Source organism: Suncus etruscus, chromosome 5 (assembly GCF_024139225.1).
Source record: "Suncus etruscus isolate mSunEtr1 chromosome 5, mSunEtr1.pri.cur, whole genome shotgun sequence".
In the NCBI taxonomy this organism is placed as follows: Eukaryota; Metazoa; Chordata; class Mammalia; order Eulipotyphla; family Soricidae; genus Suncus; species Suncus etruscus.
This window is the reverse complement of record NC_064852.1, coordinates 151,812,103-151,831,750: the sequence shown is the minus strand read 5'-3', so window position 1 is coordinate 151,831,750 and position 19,648 is coordinate 151,812,103. Positions and strand designations below refer to the sequence as shown.

The 19,648-nt window shown below is 42.3% G+C and overlaps 1 protein-coding gene and 1 non-coding gene across 2 annotated transcripts; one reads left to right on the top strand and one right to left on the bottom strand.

The window, feature by feature from the left end:
- Positions 1-12: 12 nt before the first annotated feature.
- Positions 13-6,137, bottom strand: LOC126009498 (cytochrome c oxidase subunit 6C). The gene is made up of 4 exons (XM_049773954.1): positions 6,079-6,137; positions 5,575-5,703; positions 1,138-1,266; positions 13-133 (listed from the first exon to the last, which is right to left on the bottom strand). Exons 2-3 carry the CDS (start codon positions 5,683-5,685, stop codon positions 1,153-1,155), a joined length of 225 nt encoding a protein of 74 aa, XP_049629911.1. The 5' UTR covers positions 5,686-5,703; positions 6,079-6,137; the 3' UTR covers positions 13-133; positions 1,138-1,152.
- LOC126010574 (U6 spliceosomal RNA) lies at positions 2,100-2,206 on the top strand. The gene has a single exon (XR_007496596.1). It is a non-coding gene; the product is annotated as a U6 spliceosomal RNA (small nuclear RNA).
- Positions 6,138-19,648: the final 13,511 nt, after the last annotated feature.

Below are 19,648 nucleotides of genomic sequence, written 5' to 3'. Positions count from 1 at the left end.
GAAGGATCAGACTTATATGGCATTTGGTAATTCTTTATTGACCAAGAGAAGCTACCTTTAGCTTAAATAGTCATGTTTCATAGTCAGGGAAAACAGGCCTGTGACAAGCTTCCATAGAAGTCAACAGACGATTCTGTGGAGAAAAGAGGGGAGTTACCGACCGCTTTCTCTCAGCACACATGTTAAATAGTTACCTGACTCTCGGTGGAGCCTCCATTTGCTCACTTCCCTTGACCACCTGTCTGCCTTTAGCTGCATGACCTAGCTGTACGTACTACACTTTTGGGTGTTAGGTTAAGAGATTTTCACACTTTCACCACCTCGTCTTCAGAGGGGGCAGGAGGAGAAATCATGGAAGTCCCAAAAGTCGACATTATCCACAAAACACCCACCCAAAATTGCATCAATGCTACCTCCACCATCTCCACATTGCTCCAGTGACCCTCAGTAACACTAGGAAACTGTAGAAATGGAGGCTTTTCAAATTTTCCTTGGAATCTTTGGAAAACCAAGCTCTCACACCAACAGTCTTCCCCACATATTGAAGAAATACACATTATGGCTGGGATGCCCAATTAGGTACAGCATGTTCAAAAAACAGGAGACCCATGGGGTTTTCTGGTGTGCTGAATAAAAACACAAAGATTCCAGAGTCTGGTATCTGATTACGTGCCTGATAACAGGCTTCTGAATCAATTTATTGGCCCTTGGTAAGTAGGAAGCAGCCTTTTTGTTTTGTTTTGGGCCACACCCGGGGGTGGGGGGGTCTAATCAGTTTGTCCTGGATCAGTGCGTGCCAAGGCAAATGCCCTACCACTCACTACGCTATCACTCCGGGGCCCCAGAAGCAGCCTTTTTTCTCCACATAACACTTTTTTCTTTTTTCTCTATCCCTCTCAATTTCATGCCATCACAGTCCAGAATAGGGGAAATAATTTTAGACATAAAAGTTCATACATCTTGGGGGCTATTTTATTATTTTCAACAGCTGGATAGATGGTACCTCACCCTGATTCAACCCCTGGCACAGAAGTGGTCCCCCAAACCCCTCTAGCAGTGACCCCCAAAAAGAGCCAGGTATGGCCCAGAAAACAAAATGTTGTTTGTATTTAGAAGTGTATTAAATAGCCATGTTACCTTTCAGTTCCAAAGTCACTTTGCACTCTGAAAGATACCAGCCTTCCTCATTTCCTCAAAATCTTTCATGGAATCGTAATTTCTGTAGAAATCTGCGTATGCCTTCTTTCTTCGTTCAGCCACGCCAAACTAAAACAGGAGAGAAAACATCATTTGGGCTTGTTACATATTAGAAGCTAAAGAAAGATAAGGCCCATCCGTGTGCTTGTGTTCACCGTGATCTGAAGTACTTCAATTCCAAGACAAAAAGTGAAGGAGTTATGATGTAGGAAAGTCAATTCAGAGCTGAGCCTGATTGAGGATGGTAGAGGGGCCCAGCTTCCTAGGGTCAGATTATTCATTCAGGACAGGGGGAGGAGAGCAGGAGGAGCAGGAACTTACAGGACCCACTCCCCCCACCCCCCACCATGAAAGCACAAGTATTTCCAGAGCTGAGAGAGAAAAACTTCTTCACAAAACACTGCCTGGTAGATTTTAACATGTGAATAAGGATCCACATACAATCCACAAAGGGCTGGAACAGCAGTTATGGCCATTGCAACAGTAGTGACCTTTGAGCACAGAGCTAGGAGTAAGACCTGAACATACATGGGCCAACCTCCCCCCACACACAAAGGGAAAGTTAAAAAAAAGGAAAAAAACTTTGGTGAGATGGCTTAGAGTACCAGTGCCCGTTTTGTACGCAGGAGCCCAGAGTATGGTCCCCAGTAACATTACCGGCACCACCCACCCAGTTGTCCCCCACTCCAAAAAAGACCTAGGCAATTTTTTTCAGATGAGAATTATTCGAACTGCTGGGGAATCAAACTAGAATATGCCACTTGTAAGGTAAGTACTTTACCTCCTGTATTCTTTGACCCCTCATTTGAAAAAATATGGAGCAAAAGGCAGTAAACCCCCAAAATAAACAATTTATTATAACCATACACAAATTATTGTTATACTTTAAAAATCTGGACTTCGTGCTCACTTCGGCAGCACATATACTAAAATTGGAACGACACAGAGAAGATTAGCATGGCCCCTGCGTAAAGATGACACGCAAATTTATGAAGCATTCCATATTTAAAAAAATATCTGTGGACTTCGACAACAAAATATGAATCATTTATATCAACTTGACCAAACACAATTCTTTTAGACATGAACAGTATCTAAAAGGCAAAGAACAACTAGTTTATGATAGCAATTGGTCAAAAAAATTTCTATTCCAGATAAACAAGTTCATATGTCCCTTAAAGTTAGACTTTATTTAAAAATATCCATTACATAGCTACATCAAGTAAAAAAACTGAAATTATGAAAACAAAATCTTTCAAAGCATTCAACTTGGTAAAGAAAATGCAGTTTACTATGTTCATTTTATCCCAGCCTCATCCATCGGTGAGGGTCTGGATAAGGCATTCTCCCCTCTAGAGAAACTGTTCTCTTGAAAATGTCTCTCTCGGGGCCGGGAAAGTGGCGCTAGAGGTAAGGTGTCTGCCTTGCAAGCCCTAGCGTAGGACTGACAGCGGTTCGATCCCCCGGTGTCCCATATGGTCCCCCCAAGCCAGGGGCGATTTCTGAGCACATAGCCAGGAGTAACCCCTGAGTGTCAAACGGGTATGGCCCAAAAACCAAAAAAAAAAAAGAATGTCTCTCTCTCCCCCCTCACAATTCTTCTAATAAAAAGCTATTTTGTATCAAACAAAAGACAAAAAAAAAGTCTGGATTCTGGCTCAGGGAAAGAGCTCAATAGGTTGGAGTGCATCTTTGCATGCAGCTCTTGGATTCAATTCCTGGCACCACACTGTCCCTTGAGCACAGAGACAGGAGTAGCCCTAGAGCACTACCAGGTATAGGCCCCAAACCCAAAACCCAGGTTTCCCAATGCTGGGGGAGTGTCCCTTCAGATCAGGTGCACTCCACTGATTTGACAGTCTGTTTTTCACCTCTCACGACCATGCATTTGGCAGGGCCCCAGCTCTTAACTTATTTTTTTTAATAAATTATACCCAAGTCTAAGTAATCCCCTAGAAGTATTATTTAAATTCCAATATGTCCCATACCCCAAGACATTATCATAAATATGATAAGTCTCCCCTCCCCCAAAATGAGGCCTGCCATGGGTACCACAGGACTGAGAAGGTCACAGCCAGCCCATCTGCACAGACAGGTTCCAGTCACTCCTGGGAAAAACAGGAGGAAAGAACCCCTGTGGAAGACATCTGCCAGTGAGATCAGCAGTTCCACTGTCCAAAAGCATGGGAGAATACAAATCTGGGTGCAGGTAAGTCTTTAGGTGGAACTGGCAGAGGGGAAGATTCAAACAAGGTGGGGGGAAGGCAAGGTCAGCCACCAAGGCCTGAGACTGCTGCCCATGCTGAAGGGCTGCTGGTGGCTATAACAAAGGAAAGTTTATGGGACCCATCCAGAGAAACTGTTAGGACAAAGTGCCCCAGTGAAGACCAGGATGGCACTTTGACCACCTGTAACAGTCCTGCCCCGACGACAGGATAGATCCATTCCCACAGCCTCAGCATCTAAGAAAGCTTTGGAGCGAGTTTCTTAGCTCTGCAGGCTCTCTTCCTTGGGCAAACTCAACAAGGCTATCTTGTTGACCAGTCTCCTGCAGGCTCGGAGGGGCCGAGTTTGAGGAGTGGGAAAGACACAGCTGCCATTTCCGACTTTCAGCAGACCTTTCAAACTAGTGAAGACGACCAACAGTCCCAGAGGTCTGCGCTGAGTCCTAGTGTCTCCCAAAAAGCAAAGCCCTCTCCTGAGGCTTGTCCATCTGCCCTCCTCCTTTTAGCATTTAGTTAAAAAATTTAGCATTTAGATTCAAATTCCAACTCTAGCAGAGCCTTTGACAGAGCTCAGTTCTCAATGGAAGTTAGCTGTACTAGCTCTCTGGTTCATACACTTTTATTTTTGCAGACATCAAAAAATGGGGTGACTTTTTAATATTTTAAGCATTATGCAATTTACTTTAAATGCATTAATTTACTAAACACCATGGTGTTTACAACAGTCCTAATGCTTGATGGCCTCTCCAAGTATGACCTCCTGGGAACAAGTCCTGCTTTCTCCCATTCTCTTCAGATTTAAATTTAATTTCCTATTAAATCAAATTTAATTCCCGCAGGAAAATAACAAACAATGGCCACACAGGCCCCAGGAAAAGGCTCAGGCTCAAAAAAACTACACCTAAGAAGACCTGAAGTTTATATCTCAGGCTGATCTAGGCAGGAACAAACTAAAAAAAAAATATCTTGGTGGCTGGAGTGATAAGCACGGTAGACCAGGCGCTTGCCTTACATGTGGTTGAACCGAGTTTGATCCCCGGCATCCCATATCGTCCTTTAGCACTACCAGGAGTGTTCCCTGAGCATTGCTGTGTGTGGGCCAAAACCAATAAACTATGTTGGGGTGATCATGCAGTAGTTGAAGGGTTCTCCTTGCACAAGGCTGCCTGATTATCTCCACCACCATACAGTCCGCTGAGCTACATACAGCCAGCAAGCAGAGTGAAGACTAAGCCCAGAGCACGGCAGGTATGGACCCTCCCAGATGGCCCTCAAAAGATCTTGTCAAACAGAAACTAATGACATGATTTCCTTACAAATGTAAAAGTGAAAATAACAAAAAGGGCAGAAAGATTAAAATGTGGAGTGCAGGGGGGCCGGGCGGTGGCGCAAGAGGTAAGGTGCCTGCCTTGCCTGCGCTAGCCTTGGACGAACCACAGTTCGATCCCCCGGCGTCCCATATGGTCCCCCAAGCCAGGAGCAACTTCTGAGCGCATAGCCAGGAGTAACCCCTGAGCGTTACCGGGTGTGGCCCAAAAACCAAAAAAAAAAAAAAATGTGGAGCGCAGGGCCCAAGAGATAGCACAGCAGCGTTTGCCTTGCAAGCAGCTGATCTAGGACTAAAGGTGGTTGGTTCGAATCCCGGTGTCCCATATGGTCCCCTGTGCCTGCCAGGGGCTATTTCTGAGCAGACAGCCAGGAGTAACCCCTGAGCAAACCAAAAAAATAAAAATAAAAATAAAAAAAAAAAAAAAAAGAAATGTGGAGTGCAAATGAGGTGTTATGGCTGTGGCCTAATCCAATAAATGGGCTTTGGGTTCTGATGAAAATAAATCTGGGGCTGTGGACTGGAGCCCAGCATGAGGCCCAGGGTTCCAGAGGGTGAATACAAAAGCAGGCAGAAGGCCCTGGTGAAGACATACCAGGGGCACCCAGAAATCAGGAAAGGTGAAAGGAACCTTAGAGGAACCACCACTTTGGCTCTGGGCTTCCAGAACAGGGACAAAAATAAATAAATAAATGAATGAATAAATAAATAAATAATGATGAAATTTGCTAAGTTTCTTCTGGGAGAGGAGGGTCACTGGGTGTGGGTCCTCCAGTCCTGCTGTGCAGGGAGGCTGTAAGGGGAAGAAGAACTGGGGGTCCAAACCTTGTAGAAGGACGCGGCCCCCATGGCCACGAAGAAGGCGGTGATGATGTGGAAGCGCAGGCGCTTGGCCAGCAGGCCCCGCATCTGGGGTTTCGCCAAGGCAGAAGACATGCTCGCGCCCTTCTGTTCCTGGAGGGGAAAGAGATCATCATCAGGGGGGCACCACTGAGCACCCCCCAGGCCCCCCAAAATCACCCCGAGCCCCTCCAGGGGTCACCCAGAGCAAGAAGCGCAGCAAAGCAGCCAGCCCCGCACCCCACACCTCTGGCAGCCAGTGGGCGGAAGCTGTCACTCCAAGTGCTCAAGCAAGGTGATTCTTGGGGGGCCCAAAACTCGACCCCCACCCCCTTCCATGCAGATCCATCGGCGCCACTTAAGCAGCGGCCCCGCTTTGACTCGTCCCCCCCTCGGGGTGCCAGGCGAGACCCCCCAAAGCACCAGGCGCCAGGAGGTTCGAATCCCCGAAGACCTGCACCGAGGTCAGAGGTCACAGGCCCCACGCACCGGAGCAGCCGCGTCCTTGCAGGGACCAAGGAGAAATAACCGCGGCACACACAAGTGCGCAGGCGCGGTGCCCGGGCGCAGGCGCAGTCGCGACGCGACGGCGGCCGACGGGTCCCAAAAGACCTCGGCACGCCTCCTGCGTTTAGAAAAGGCCTTGCTTTCACTGGAGGTGGATTTTTGTTTGGTGCCTTGGATTTGTAGGAGGGATCTGGAGTAGTTCTACTGTGGCATCGGTGAGATTCATCTCACTCCGTCTCTACGAACTCCATAGAGAGGTCAGAGGTGTGGATAAGAGGAAGACCAAGCAAGCTGTCAAGCAAGGCCTGGAAAGATTCATTTAAGCACTGATCTCAGAAGCCTCTCTCTGGGCATCTAAGAAAGACTATGGCTTTCCCAAATAAATGCATCGCATTTGGGAGGAATCAGAGGACATTTGAGGGCTCAGGGTGCAGCTCACGGTGCACCTAAACTGCACTGTGGCACTGCTTACACATGCAAAATATTTGAACCCCAACGCAGCACACCCCCAATATAGTCTAACATAATTTTTGTTTGTTTTCTTTGTTGATTTCTCATTGTTTTGCAGTATTATGGGCTTTCAGGGGAATGAAGGCATTTTTATTTTAATTTGGAGCCTCAAGACAAGAGAGTCACCTGCTTCTTTACTGAGCTACATCCTGACCTGAGGTGATCTCTTCTTGCACCCCCAGTACTCCATAAAAACAATCTTGCGAACAAATGCCAGTGTGGCCCCACGGAGAGTCCAAACATGGGCACAAACCATCGTTTTCACTATCTTTCCCTTAACAAAATGCTTCGGTGCTAAGGACCAAGAACACCATATTCTAAGAGTTCAGAGCCCAACAGATGGATGGTACGAAAACCAAAATCAATACTAATCCCAAGGAGAGGGAAGATATACAAGTTTGTGTCAAGCAGAATTGTTTCCTCTGAGGGCTCTGAGGCTGTGTGGTAAAGGTGACCATTTGTAAAAGACAGTAAGACATGGAGGAGTTTCTCCTCACCAGGAATCCCAGCTACTGCACAGGATAGGATCTTTTGTTTCTTTTGCTTTGTTCTGGGTCAAAACAGAGGTTACTCCTGGCTCTGAGCTCCAGAGCCTCACCTATCAGGCTTAGGGGACCTCTAGGAGATGCCAGGGATTGAACCCATATTGGCCACTTGCAAGGCAAATGCACACCTACTGAGCTATGGCTCTGGCCCAGAAAAGTATCTTTAAAAAAAAAAAAACTTTATTAGGGCGGGAGAGATAGCATGGAGGTAAAACGTCGGTGGTTCGAATCCCGGCATCCCATATGGTCCCCTGAGCCTTCCAGGAGTGACTTCTGAGCATAGAGCCAGGAGTAACCCCTGAGTGCAGCCGGGTGTGACCCCAAAACAAACCTAAAAAAATTGTTATATCTCACAATGATATTGTTAAAATTATTGTCTGAAATTGACTGAGCTATTTGTTGCTGGTTGAGCCTCCTGTGTTATTGGTTTAACTTATCAAGCTTAATGGGCTTCTATGCTACTTTCCCATCTACTTTTCTGAGCTCCTACTGGGATAACAGTTTTGCAGAATTTGAAGATATCCCATAGCCACATATGTGGCCACATATTTTAGGAGCTGTAGAACAGAAAGGTTGTTTTGGAATTGGTATCGCTTGAAATTAGTCCTGAAGCTCTATCATTTATATACCGGAGATTGTGAGGTGTGTGTGTGTGTGTGTGTGTGTGTGTGTGTGTGTGTGTGTGTGTGTGTGTGTGTGTGTGTGTGTGTATGTCTGCAGAGGCTTCTGGCAGTACAAGATGGGTGAGGAGTGGCTGTCCATCCCCACTGCAAGGAGGTTCTAGATTAGTCCATGGGTGAGGAGTGGCTGTCCATCCGCACTGCAAGGAGGTTCTAGATTAGTCCATGTAGAATGTTTTTGACTCTTTGTGGCTTGATTTCTTGGGTTTCCCAGCAATGCTCAGAGGACCCAATGGTACTTGGAAGAGCTAGACTGGTCTGCCAGTTTAGGGTTCAACCCACTACTTGGGTGTACCCGGAAGTGAGGGAGATGGAAACTGAGGTGACTCACATGTAAGACTTAGGGTTCAGTTCTTTGAGCTGTTTCCCTGGACCTATTTTTGTTCGTTTGTTTTGGAGCCAAATCCAAGGATTCTCAGGGGGTAATTACGGGGTCTGTTCTCAGGAAATACTTTTAGAAAGCTTGGGTAACCATACAGGATGCAAGAGATCAAACCGAAATCAGCGACAGGCAAGGTAAATGCCCTTCCCACTGCACTATTGCTCCAGCCTCCTCTCTGGCCCCTCTTTTTTTTAATTTACCATTTATTTACAAATCAGCTAACAACAAAATTTCAACTTCAAACCCACAGTGTCAGCATCTGTTACCAAAAACAAGAATCCCCAAACACTTAATCAAAAAACTGAGTCTCTTTCATTTTGCCTGTCAGTGAGCAACAATTTAAAATCTGCCCATACAGTAAAGGCCATCTACCACAAGACAATGGCTAATATTATTCTCAATGGAGATAAACTAAAAGCCTTTCCTCTACAATCTGGTAAAAGACTAGTCTGCCCTCTCTAACTATTCCTATTCAACATAATACTATAAGTACTTGCCATAACAATTAGGCAAGAAAAAGATCTCAAGGGCATTCAGATAGGAAAGAAAAAAGTCAAGCTCTCACTGTTTGCAGATGACATGACACTATATTTAGAAAATCCTAAAGAATCTACCAAAAAGCATCTAGAAACAATAGATTCACATAGCAAAGTGGCAGCCTACAAAATTAACATGCAAAAATTCAATGGCTTTTTATACACAAATAATGACAGAGAAGATATGTACATTAAAAAAACAATCCCATTCACATCAGTATCACACAAACTCAAATACCTTGGAGTCAACTTAACTAAATAGGTGAAGAACCTATACAAAGAAAATTAAAAACCCTGCTTCAAGACATAAAAGAGGCACCAAATCTAAAGCCAACTACAATAAAAACAATACCCAATCTACAACAGGCTAAATACAGAAGGGACCACTGTACTAGCAGCCCAGGAGGCAAAGAAGGGGTGATATGGGATGTAGGCTGGGAACAGGGGTGGAAGGAAGACAACATTGGTGGTGGGGATGGCCCTGATTCAATGTCACTATGTACCTGAAATACTACTGTGAATAATTTGTAAACCATTTTGGTCAAAATAAAAATTATTAATATAATAAATAAATAAATAAATAAATAAATAAATAAATAAATAAATAAATAAATAAAAGCGGACACAAGAAATGGAGACACATACCTTGCTCATAGATTGGAAGGATTAGCATTATTAAAATGGCAATACTCCTCAAATCTTTGTACAAATTTAATGCAATCCCTTTAAGGATACCCATGACTTTCTTCAAAGAAGTGGATCAAACTCTCCTGAAATTCGTTTGAGGCAATAAACACCCACGAATAGCTAGAACAACCCTTGGGAAAGGGGTATGGGAGGCATCACTTTCTCCAACTTTAAATTGTACTACAAAGCAATAGTCATTAAAACAGCATGGTACTGGAATAAAGACAAACCCTCAGATCAATGGAATAGACGGAGTATTCAGAGAATGTTCCCCAGACATACAACCAATTAACTTTTGATAAGGGGGCAAGAAATGTAAAATGGAACAAGAAAGGCCACTTTAACAAGTGATGCTGGTCAGCCACATGTAAAATAATGAACTTGGACCACCATCTAACACCATGCACATAGGTCAAATACAAATGATTAAAAACCTTAATATCAGACCCAGAATCATAAGGTATATAGAAGAACACATAGGTAAAACTCTCAATGACATTGAGACTAAAGGCATTTATTTTTTAGATTTTTTTTTATTTAAACACCTTGATTACATACATGATTGTGTTTGGGTTTCAGTCATGTAAAGAACACCACCCATCACCAGTGCAACATTTCCCATCACCAATGTCCCAAGTCTCCCTCCTCCCCACCCAACCCCCGCCTGTACTCTAAACAGGCTCTCCATTTCCCTCATACATTCTCATTATTAGGACAGTTCAAAATGTAGTTATTTCTCTAACTAAACTCATCACTCTTTGTGGTGAGCTTCCTGTTGTGAGCTGGAACTTCCAGCTCTTTTCTCTTTTGTGTCTGAAAATTATTATTGCAAGAATGTCTTTCATTTTTCTTAAAACCCATAGATGAGTGAGACCATTCTGCGTTTTTCTCTCTCTCTCTGACTTATTTCACTCAGCATAATAGATTCTGTGTACATCCATGTATAGGAAAATTTCATGACTTCATCTCTTCTGACAGCTGCATAATGTTCCATTGTGTATATGTACCACAGTTTCTTTAGCCATTCGTCTGTTGAAGGGCATCTTGGTTGTTTCCAGAGTCTTGCTATGGTAAAAAGTGCTGCAATGAATATAGGTGTAAGGAAGGGATTTTTGTATTGTATTTTTGTGTTCCTAGGGTATATTCCTAGGAGTGGTATAGCTGGATCGTATGGGAGCTCGATTTCCAGTTTTTGGAGGAATCTCCATATTGCTTTCCATAAAGGTTGAACTAGACGGCATTCCCACCAGCAGTGGATAAGAGTTCCTTTCTCTCCACATCCCCGCCAACACTGTTTATTCTCATTCTTTGTGATGTGTGCCATTCTCTGTGGTGTGAGGTGGTATCTCATCGTTGTTTTGATTTGCACCTCCCTGATGATTAGTGATGTGGAGCATTTTTTCATGTGTCTTTTGGCCATATAGCAAGGTGGCAGGCTACAAAATTAACACACAAAAATCAATGGCCTTTCTATACACCAATACTAATAAGGAAGAAATGAACATTAAGAAAACAACCCCATTCACTATAGTGCCACACAAACTCAAATATCTTGGAATCAACTTGACTAAAAATGTGAAGGACCTATACAAAGAAAACTTTAAAACTCTGCTCCAAGAAATAAGAGAGGAGACGCGGAAATGGAAGCACATACCCTGCTCATGGATTGGCAGGATTAACATCATTAAAATGGCAATACTCCCCAAAGCACTGTACAGATTTAATGCGATCCCCCTAAAGATACCCATGACATTCTTCAAAGAAGTGGATCAGGTACTTTTGAAATTTATTTGGAACAATAAACACCCTCAAATAGCTAAAGCAATCATTGGGAAAAAGAATATGGGAGGAATTACTTTCCCCAACTTTAAACTTTACTACAAAGCAATAGTTATCAAAACAGCATGGTATTGGAATAAGGACAGGCCCTCAGATCAGTGGAATAAGCTTGAATACTCAGAGAATGTTCCCCAGACATACAATCACCTAATTTTTGATAAAGGAGCAAAAAATCCTAAATGGAACAAAGAAAGCCTCTTCAACAAGTGGTGTTGGCACAACTGGGTAGCCACTTGCAAAAAATTCAACTTAGACCCCCAGCTAACATCATGTACGAAGGTAAAATCCAAATGGATTAAAGACCTCGATATCAGACCCAAAACCATAAGATATATAGAACAACACGTAGGTAAAACACTCCAGGACATTGAGACTAAAGGCATCTTCAAGGAAGAAACTGCACTCTCCAAGCAAGTGAAAGCAGAGATTAACAGATGGGAATATATTAAGCTGAGAAGCTTCTGCACCTCAAAGGAAATAGTGCACAAGATACAAGAGCCACCCACTGAGTGGGAGAAACTATTCACCCAATACCCATCAGATAAGGGGCTAATCTCCAAAATATACAAGGCACTGACAGAACTTTACAAGAAAAAACCATCTAATCCCATCAAAAAATGGGGAGAAGAAATGAACAGACACTTTGACAAAGAAGAAATGCTAATGACTAAAGGCATTTTTAAGGAGGAAACAGCACTGTCCAAGCAAGTGGAAGCAGAGATAAACATGGGACTATATTAAGCTGAGAAGCTTCTGTACCTCAAAATAAATAGTGACGAGGATACAAATGCAACCTACAGAATGGGAGAAACTATTGGGTATTCACCCAATACCCATCAGATAAGGAGCCAATATCTAAGATATACATGGTACTGACAGAATTTAAACAAGAAAAATAATCTAACTACATCAAAATATGGGGAAACGAAATGAACAGACAATTTCTCAAAGAAGAAATACAAATGGCCAAAAGACACATTAAAAATGTTCCACATCGGGGCCGGAGAGATAGCATGGAGGTAAGGCGTTTGCCTTTCATGCAGAAGGTCATCGGTTCGAATCCCGGCGTCCCATATGGTCCCCCGTGCCTGCCAGGAGCAATTTCTGAGCATGAAGCCAGGAGTAACCCCTGAGCACTGCCGGGTGTGACCCAAAAACCACAAAAAAAAAAATGTTCCACATCACTAATTATCAGGGAGATGCAAAATCAAAACAACTATGAGATACCATCTCACACCACAAAGACTGGCACATATCAAAGAATAAGAACAATCAGTGCTGACTGACGGGGATGTGGGGAGAAAGGAACTCTCATTCACTGTTTGTGGGAATGCATCTTGTTCCGCCTACATGGAAAACAATTTGGAGATTCCTCAAGAAACTGGAAAATTGAGCTCTCATATAATCCAGCAATACCACTCCTAGGAATATATCCTAGGAACACAAAAATGCCTTCTGCACACCTATATTTATTCAGCATTATTTACAATAGCCAGAATCTGGAAATTACCCAAATGCCCAACAATAGATGAGTGGCTAAAGAAACTGTGGTACATATACACAGTGGAATACTATGCAACTGATGAAGTCATTAAATTTTCCTTTACATGGATGGACATGAACTCTATTATGCTGAGTTAAATAAGTCAGAAGGAGAGATAGACACAGAACAGTCTTTCTCATGTATGGGTTTTAAAAAAAAAGTAAAATAAAATACTGCAATAATACACAAAGACAATAGACATGAGGGCTGGAAGGTAGCTTGCCATAAAGAGTGGTGAGTTCATTTGGAGAAATAACTACTCTGACAACTACCATGACAATGGTAGTGAATGAGATAAGTAGAATGCCTGACTTGAATGCAGGCAAGGGGTGGCGGAGGAAGGAGATGGAGATTTGTGGTGGGAATGTTGCACTGGTAAAGGGGTGTTCTATTTTTATTTATATAGCTGAAACCCAACTATATATATATATGTGTGTGTGTGTGTGTGTGTGTGTGTGTGTGTGTGTGTGTGTGTGTTTGTAATCATGGTTCTTAAATAAATATATGTATTAAAATAAAATCTGCCCATACACAGGGGTAGGAATTATGCACAGAGGAAACCATCATTAACAGCCTTATATATCACAGAACAGCTATAAACTAAAATGTTAAAGCATAAATGAATATATAAATAAAATAGAATATCAAAAAAGCCAAAAATAGAATCTGCTTTAAAATCCTTTAAAAATTTCCCAATCTTCTCTGCCCAACATCTCCTTTGAGGGGTGTGGGCACAGCCAGTGTTGCTCAGAGCTTACTTTTGGTTCTGACCTCAGAAATCCATCCTGGCAGGTTAAAGGGGTCCCTATGTGGTGTTGGGGATCCAATTAAGGTCAGGTACAATCAAGGCAAATGCCCTACTCACTAAGAAAACTATCCTGTCCTCATTTTTCTTACTCTCTCTTCCCTTCATTGCTATTGTTATTATTGGTATTGTACTAGGTCCTCCTCCAGTTGTTTTCCTCACACAACAGGTTATGATTCGCACATACTTGGACATGGTGCTCCCCATGAATAGCCCCTCAGCACATTGGCATGTGACCCCCTCAAAAACCAAATAAAAAGGGCCAGATAGATAGCATGGAGGTAGAGCATTTGCCTTGCACGCAAAAGGATGGTGGTTCGAATCTCGGCATCCCATATGGTCCCCCTTGCCTGCCAAGAGTGATTTCTGAGCATAAAGCCAGGAGTAACCCCTGAGTGCTGCCAGGTGTGACCCAAAAACCATAAACAAACAAACCAAAAAAAAAAACCCAAATAAATAAGTTAAAATGACTTCAGAATAACACAGACAATCCCAATGGGAAGGACTTATTGAATTTTTTTTTTTTTGTTTTTTTGGCCACACCGTTTCATGCTCAGGGGTTACTCCTGGCTAAGCACTCAGAAATCGCCCTTGGGGGACCATATGGGATGCCGCTGTCCTTCCTTGGCTAGCGCTTGCAAGGCAGACACCTTACCTCTAGTGCCACCTCACCGACCCCGGACTTACTGAATTTTGATTCTAACCAAAATGAAAGAAACACAAACAAAATATTGGATATAGCCTGGAGTTTTATCAGCCTGGAGGTTACTGGAAATTTGAATGTGTATTAGCTTCTTATAATATTAAGGAAATAGCATTGAAATAGCTGCCAACCAAAGAGCATTATAAATGTTGGCCTCAGAATGGTGTAAGTGGTGTTTGCAGGCAAGTATGGGGAGTAGGGGTTGCTGGTCATGGGGAATAAATCAGGGGTTAGTAGACCATTGCATATCAGGGCCAGATTTGCTGCTTGCTGCCAGAACTCAGAGCAAACACAGTTCAAATAGAAAAAAAAATGAGTTGGCCCATGTTCCAATAAAACTTCAGTGATCAAAGCAGTATGCTGACATTGCCCTTTGTGCTATAATTTCCTGGCCTGTGGTAAAAAGGACTTTTCTTTTGCCTGAATCAAGTTAACATAGGTATATTCAAAGACTGTTGTCTCCTTTGGCTCTTAGTGTCAAGTCTTCCAGGTCCGTCCATGTTGTAATACATGCCAGAATTTATCCATTCATCTATTGAGGTTTCTTCCAACTTTTAAGTAGTGAGCAATGTTGCTATGAAAATAGATGCAGAACTAATAGTTTGGAATCCTGCTTTTAATGTTTTATATTCTGGGATATCTTAGATATATGATAAATGAGTAGATAACAAAAATAATTAGATATATGAAAAAGTGGGGCTATCTATGGATGAGCAGATGGATGAGTGAGTGGGTGGATAAATGGAAAGGTAATAGATAGGTTTTAGATGGTTGAATAGAGTGGATGAACAGATAAATGAATGGACAGATACCTGGATGAAAGGATGGATAAATAAGTAGATGGATGGGTAGATAGATGGATAAATGGATTGATGGATAGGTGAATGGATGAGTGGGTGCATGAATGGATACATGGATCATTAGATGGATAACTAGATGGATCTATGGATGGATGAATCTATGGATGGATGGATGGATGGATGGATGGATGGATGGATGGATAAATGGATGGATGGTGAGATGGGTTGATGGATGGATGGTGGGTGGATAAGTATCTGGACAGAGAGCTGAGGATACAAATTATAAAGTTTTTCCTGAGTCAAGTCCTTGTACACTTCTGTCTCTGAAGACATGCTCAGCTAGGCCTAGTCATAAGACAATACAAAAGCCCACCTTGGTTTCTATATCCTTGCTTGTAGGGCTTGTCAGCAGGCAGGTGCTACTTTAGTGAACAGACAGGGAATAGGATCAACTTTTAAGCCTTAGGAAAGGAAATGGGGAGCACCGACTGGCATGCTCATAGTCCCAATTTCCACACAACCCCAACATTTTATTGTCATTTAGGTAACACGGTTACTATAGTGAATCTTTTTGTTGCCATTATTTGATTTGAAGAGGTCACACTTGAAGATGCTTGTCTCTGGACATGCATTGTTTATGTTCTCTGGCTATTGTTCAGGACCATGTATTGGATCCCAGTCTCCTGTGTGCAAAGCCTGTACACAATGAGTTGAGATGATCTCTCCAGCCTACTCGTGTTTGTCAATGTTTATGATTTTTATTTGTTTAGATTTGGGGGCTACACTTGGAGGTTCTTGGAGTTTATAGCTCTGTGCTGTCCCATGGAAGTGGTCAGAGTGGTGGTGCTGGGGACCTCCAGCTTTTAGGTAGTGAGCAATGTTGCTATGAAAATGGATGCAGAACTAATAGTTTGGAACCCTGCTTTTAATGTTTTATATTCTGGGATATCTTAGATATATGATAGGTAAGTAGATAACCAAAATAATTAGATATATGAAAGAATGGAGCTATCTATGGATGAGCAAATGGGTGAGTGAGTCAGTGGATAAATGGAAAGATAATAGATAGGTTTCAGATGGTTGAATAGAGTGGATGGACAGATAAATGAATGGACATTCAGGATAAACACAGAATATTTGAAGAGAGTGGTTGGTGTTTCTGAAGAAACTCTGAAAAAGAATGTGGCTGTGAGACAGACAGGTCCAGAGACCAGAGTGGCAGCAACAGCTTTATGAATCAAAAGAGCCATTCTGAACTCAGGTTAATGCACCCAGAGAAGATTATAAACACAAGGCAGAAAGACTGACAAAAGGATATTCTTTGACTCAGGAGAGCCATTTTTTTTTCCTCAGATCAGTGTGCCCCTAGGGAAAGAGAAGTAGCAAGATGAGGGAAGTGGTCTTACAACCATCCAGCTGAGCTCCAAACAGCCACACTGTCCCAAGAAACTGAGACAGACAAAAAAAAAAAAAAAACTCCTCTTTGACTTGGAAGGCTATTTTCAACCCAGGTCAGTGTATCCCAAGAAGAGTACAGCCTTTCTGCTTCACTCTGTCGCTGTACATTTCTTCTAGTCAAAGAGACCCAGCACAACATATAAAAAATACCACCATTGTGCAAAAGTCACAATGGAAAGGCAACACATAACTCCATCATTAGTGAATGAAAATGATAGTTCTGAAAACTCAACTAGTATCAAATACCTATATGACCTTTCTGATAAGGACTTGAGAGAGTAAATGTTGAGGATGTTGAAAGAACGCAAAATAAACCATAGAACAGATAACCAATAAGATTCAAGAGGATATGAAAATATAAATTACAAAAATAAACTTCAAACAGAAATAACAGAACTGAAAAATTTGGTATGAAAAACTCACTGGAAGGCATCACTAGTGGAGAAACTGTTGCTAAGGACAGAATCAGTAAGCTAGAAGTTAAGCTGTATAACCCCTCTATACAACAGAAGAAGTTGAAGAAGAGCTTAACATAAAGGAACAAACAGAAGATGTCGGGGGCATCCTCAAAATAAGTGAACAGACAACAATAAATCTTTGGGATAAAGTCAACAGAAACAACATAATAATTGGGGTCCAGGAGAGCCAGAAACAAAACCCCTAAGAAGAAGTTAACAGTCAAAGATACCATTGCTGAGAAGTTCCCAGACCTAAAGAATGCATGTATGCATGTTGCATGCATGCTGAGCGAAATGGGTCTGAAGGAGAAGCATAGACATAAATGTCTACATGCATTTCTGGGATATTAAAAATAGAATGGGGCCAGAAAGATAGCATGGAGGTAAGGTGTTTGCCTTGCATGCAGAAAGACTGTGGTTCAAATCCCAGCATCCCATATGGTCCTCCGAGTGTACCAGGAGCGATTTCTGAGTGTAGAGCCAGGAGTAACCCCTGAGAGTTGCCGGGTATGACCCAAAATCTAAAAAAAAAAAAAAAAAGTATGGTAATAGTATCCAAGGACAATAGAGATGAGGGCCAGGAATACTATTCATGGTAGGAAGCTTGCCACAAAGAGTGGGGGAGTGCAGTTAGGCAGAGAAGGGCAAAGAATACCACCTAAAAGATACCCAAGTAAAAGCACCTCAAGGCAATCTAGTAACAATGATAAAAAAAAACCATAGATATAAAATACTGAAAGCAGCAAGATTAAAAAGGGAAATTACAGATAAAGAAATATCCTTTAGATTTATAGCAAATTTATCATTTAGCAACCCTCAAGGCCTAGTGCAAGTGGTGGTATATAGTGACAAAACAATAGAATGAACACTTCCCAAGAATACTTTACCCATCCAGACTTTCATTCAGGTTTAAAAGAAGGATACTAGGGCTGGAGCTATTGCACAGAGGTAGGGTGTTTGCCTTGCACACAGCTGACCCAGGACAGACAGCAGTTCGATCCCTGGCATCCCAAATGGTCCCCCAAGCCAAGAGCAATTTCTGAGTACATAATCAGGAGTAAACCCTGAGTGTCACCGGGTGTGCCCACCCTCAAAAGGATACACAGCTTCATGGATAAACAACAGAAACTTTACAGATTGAAAACCTACCTTAAAGGTAGGTTTACTTACTTTAAGAAAAAACAAAAACAAACAAACAAACAAAAAAATAACAAACGTCTACAAAAAGATGCCACAAAACCCCATGACAATAATCTCTATTACTGTCAATGCACCAGTTAAAAGACACAAATGGCCAATTGGGTCAGAAAATTGAATCCAGAATTTCGCTGCCCACAAGAAACACATTTGAATAGTCTGAGCAAACACAAACTTGAAGTCAAAGGTTAGAATAAAAATTTTCAATTAAACAACTCCTTTAAAAAGTCTGAGGAGATGAGGCCTGAGAGATAGCATGGAGGTAAGGTGTTTGCCTTGCATGCAGAAGGATAGTGGTTCGAATCCCGGCATTCCATATGGTCCCCCAAGCCTGCCAGGAGCAGTTTCTGAGCATAGAGCCAGGAGTAACCTCTGAGTGCTGTCGGGTGTGATCACCCCCCCAAAATCTGAGGAAGCCATACTAATATTAGATAGCATAGACTTCAGGCTTAAAAAGGTGAAATATGGTTCCCCAAGCCTTCCAGGAGCGACTTCTGGATGCAGAGCCAGAAGTGGCCACTGAATGCTGCTGGATGTGACCAAAAAAAACCAAAAACAAAAACAAACAAACAAAAAAAGCATGAAAAATGCTGCACAATATTAGTCATTAGAGAAATGCAAATCAAAACGACAATGAAATATGATCTCCCCATCATAGAGACTGGCACACATTATAAAGAACAAGAACAACCAGTGCTGGCATGGATTTGGGAGAAAGGGATTCTCATTCACTGTTGGTGGAAATGTCAACTAGTCGAGCCATTTTTGGAAAACAATATAGACATTTCTCAAAAACTAGAAATTGATTCTCCATAGGACTCAATTATACTACTACTAGGAATATACCCTAAACAAAAACACAATGTAGAGAAGCCTCTAAACTCCTGTATTCATTGCAGCACTACTCACAATAGCCATAATTTGGAAATAACCCAAGTGCCTGAGAGCAGATGAGTAGATAAAGAAACTAGGGCACATCTACACAACGGAATACTACACAGCATTTGGTAAAAAATGAAGTCATTAATTCAATTATTCATGTATGAATATGGAGAGAATTATGAGTCTGAGGGAGAGGTATAAACATGAATGTTTGCATGCATTTGTGGGATTTTAAAAATGTATGGTAATAGTATCCAAAGACAATAGAGATGAGGGCAAGACAGACCAGTCCATGGTAGGAAGCTTGCCACAAAGAGTGCAGTTAGGGCAGAGAAGGGACCACTATAATAATATGAGTTGGAAATGATCACTCTGGACAAGAACTGGTATAATATTTATAGGCATGATACCTTTGTGTGACCCCCGATGGGGGACCCCCGACCCGTGGGGGTGTGAGAATGAGGATCACGAAGTAATTCGTGGGTCACGAGTGGGATCCGACCTGAAATGGAGGAAAGAGGCTGAGA

What these genes read in the sequence shown, in the direction of transcription:
- LOC126009498 (XM_049773954.1), bottom strand. Translation starts at nt 5,685, where the DNA reads ATGTCTTCTGCCTTGGCGAAACCCCAGATGCGGGGCCTGCTGGCCAAG. An exon ending in GGGCCGCGTCCTTCTACAAG is followed by an intron (nt 1,267 to 5,574) that starts GTTTGGACCCCC and finishes CTCCTGTTTTAG; the next exon opens with TTTGGCGTGGCTGAACGAAG.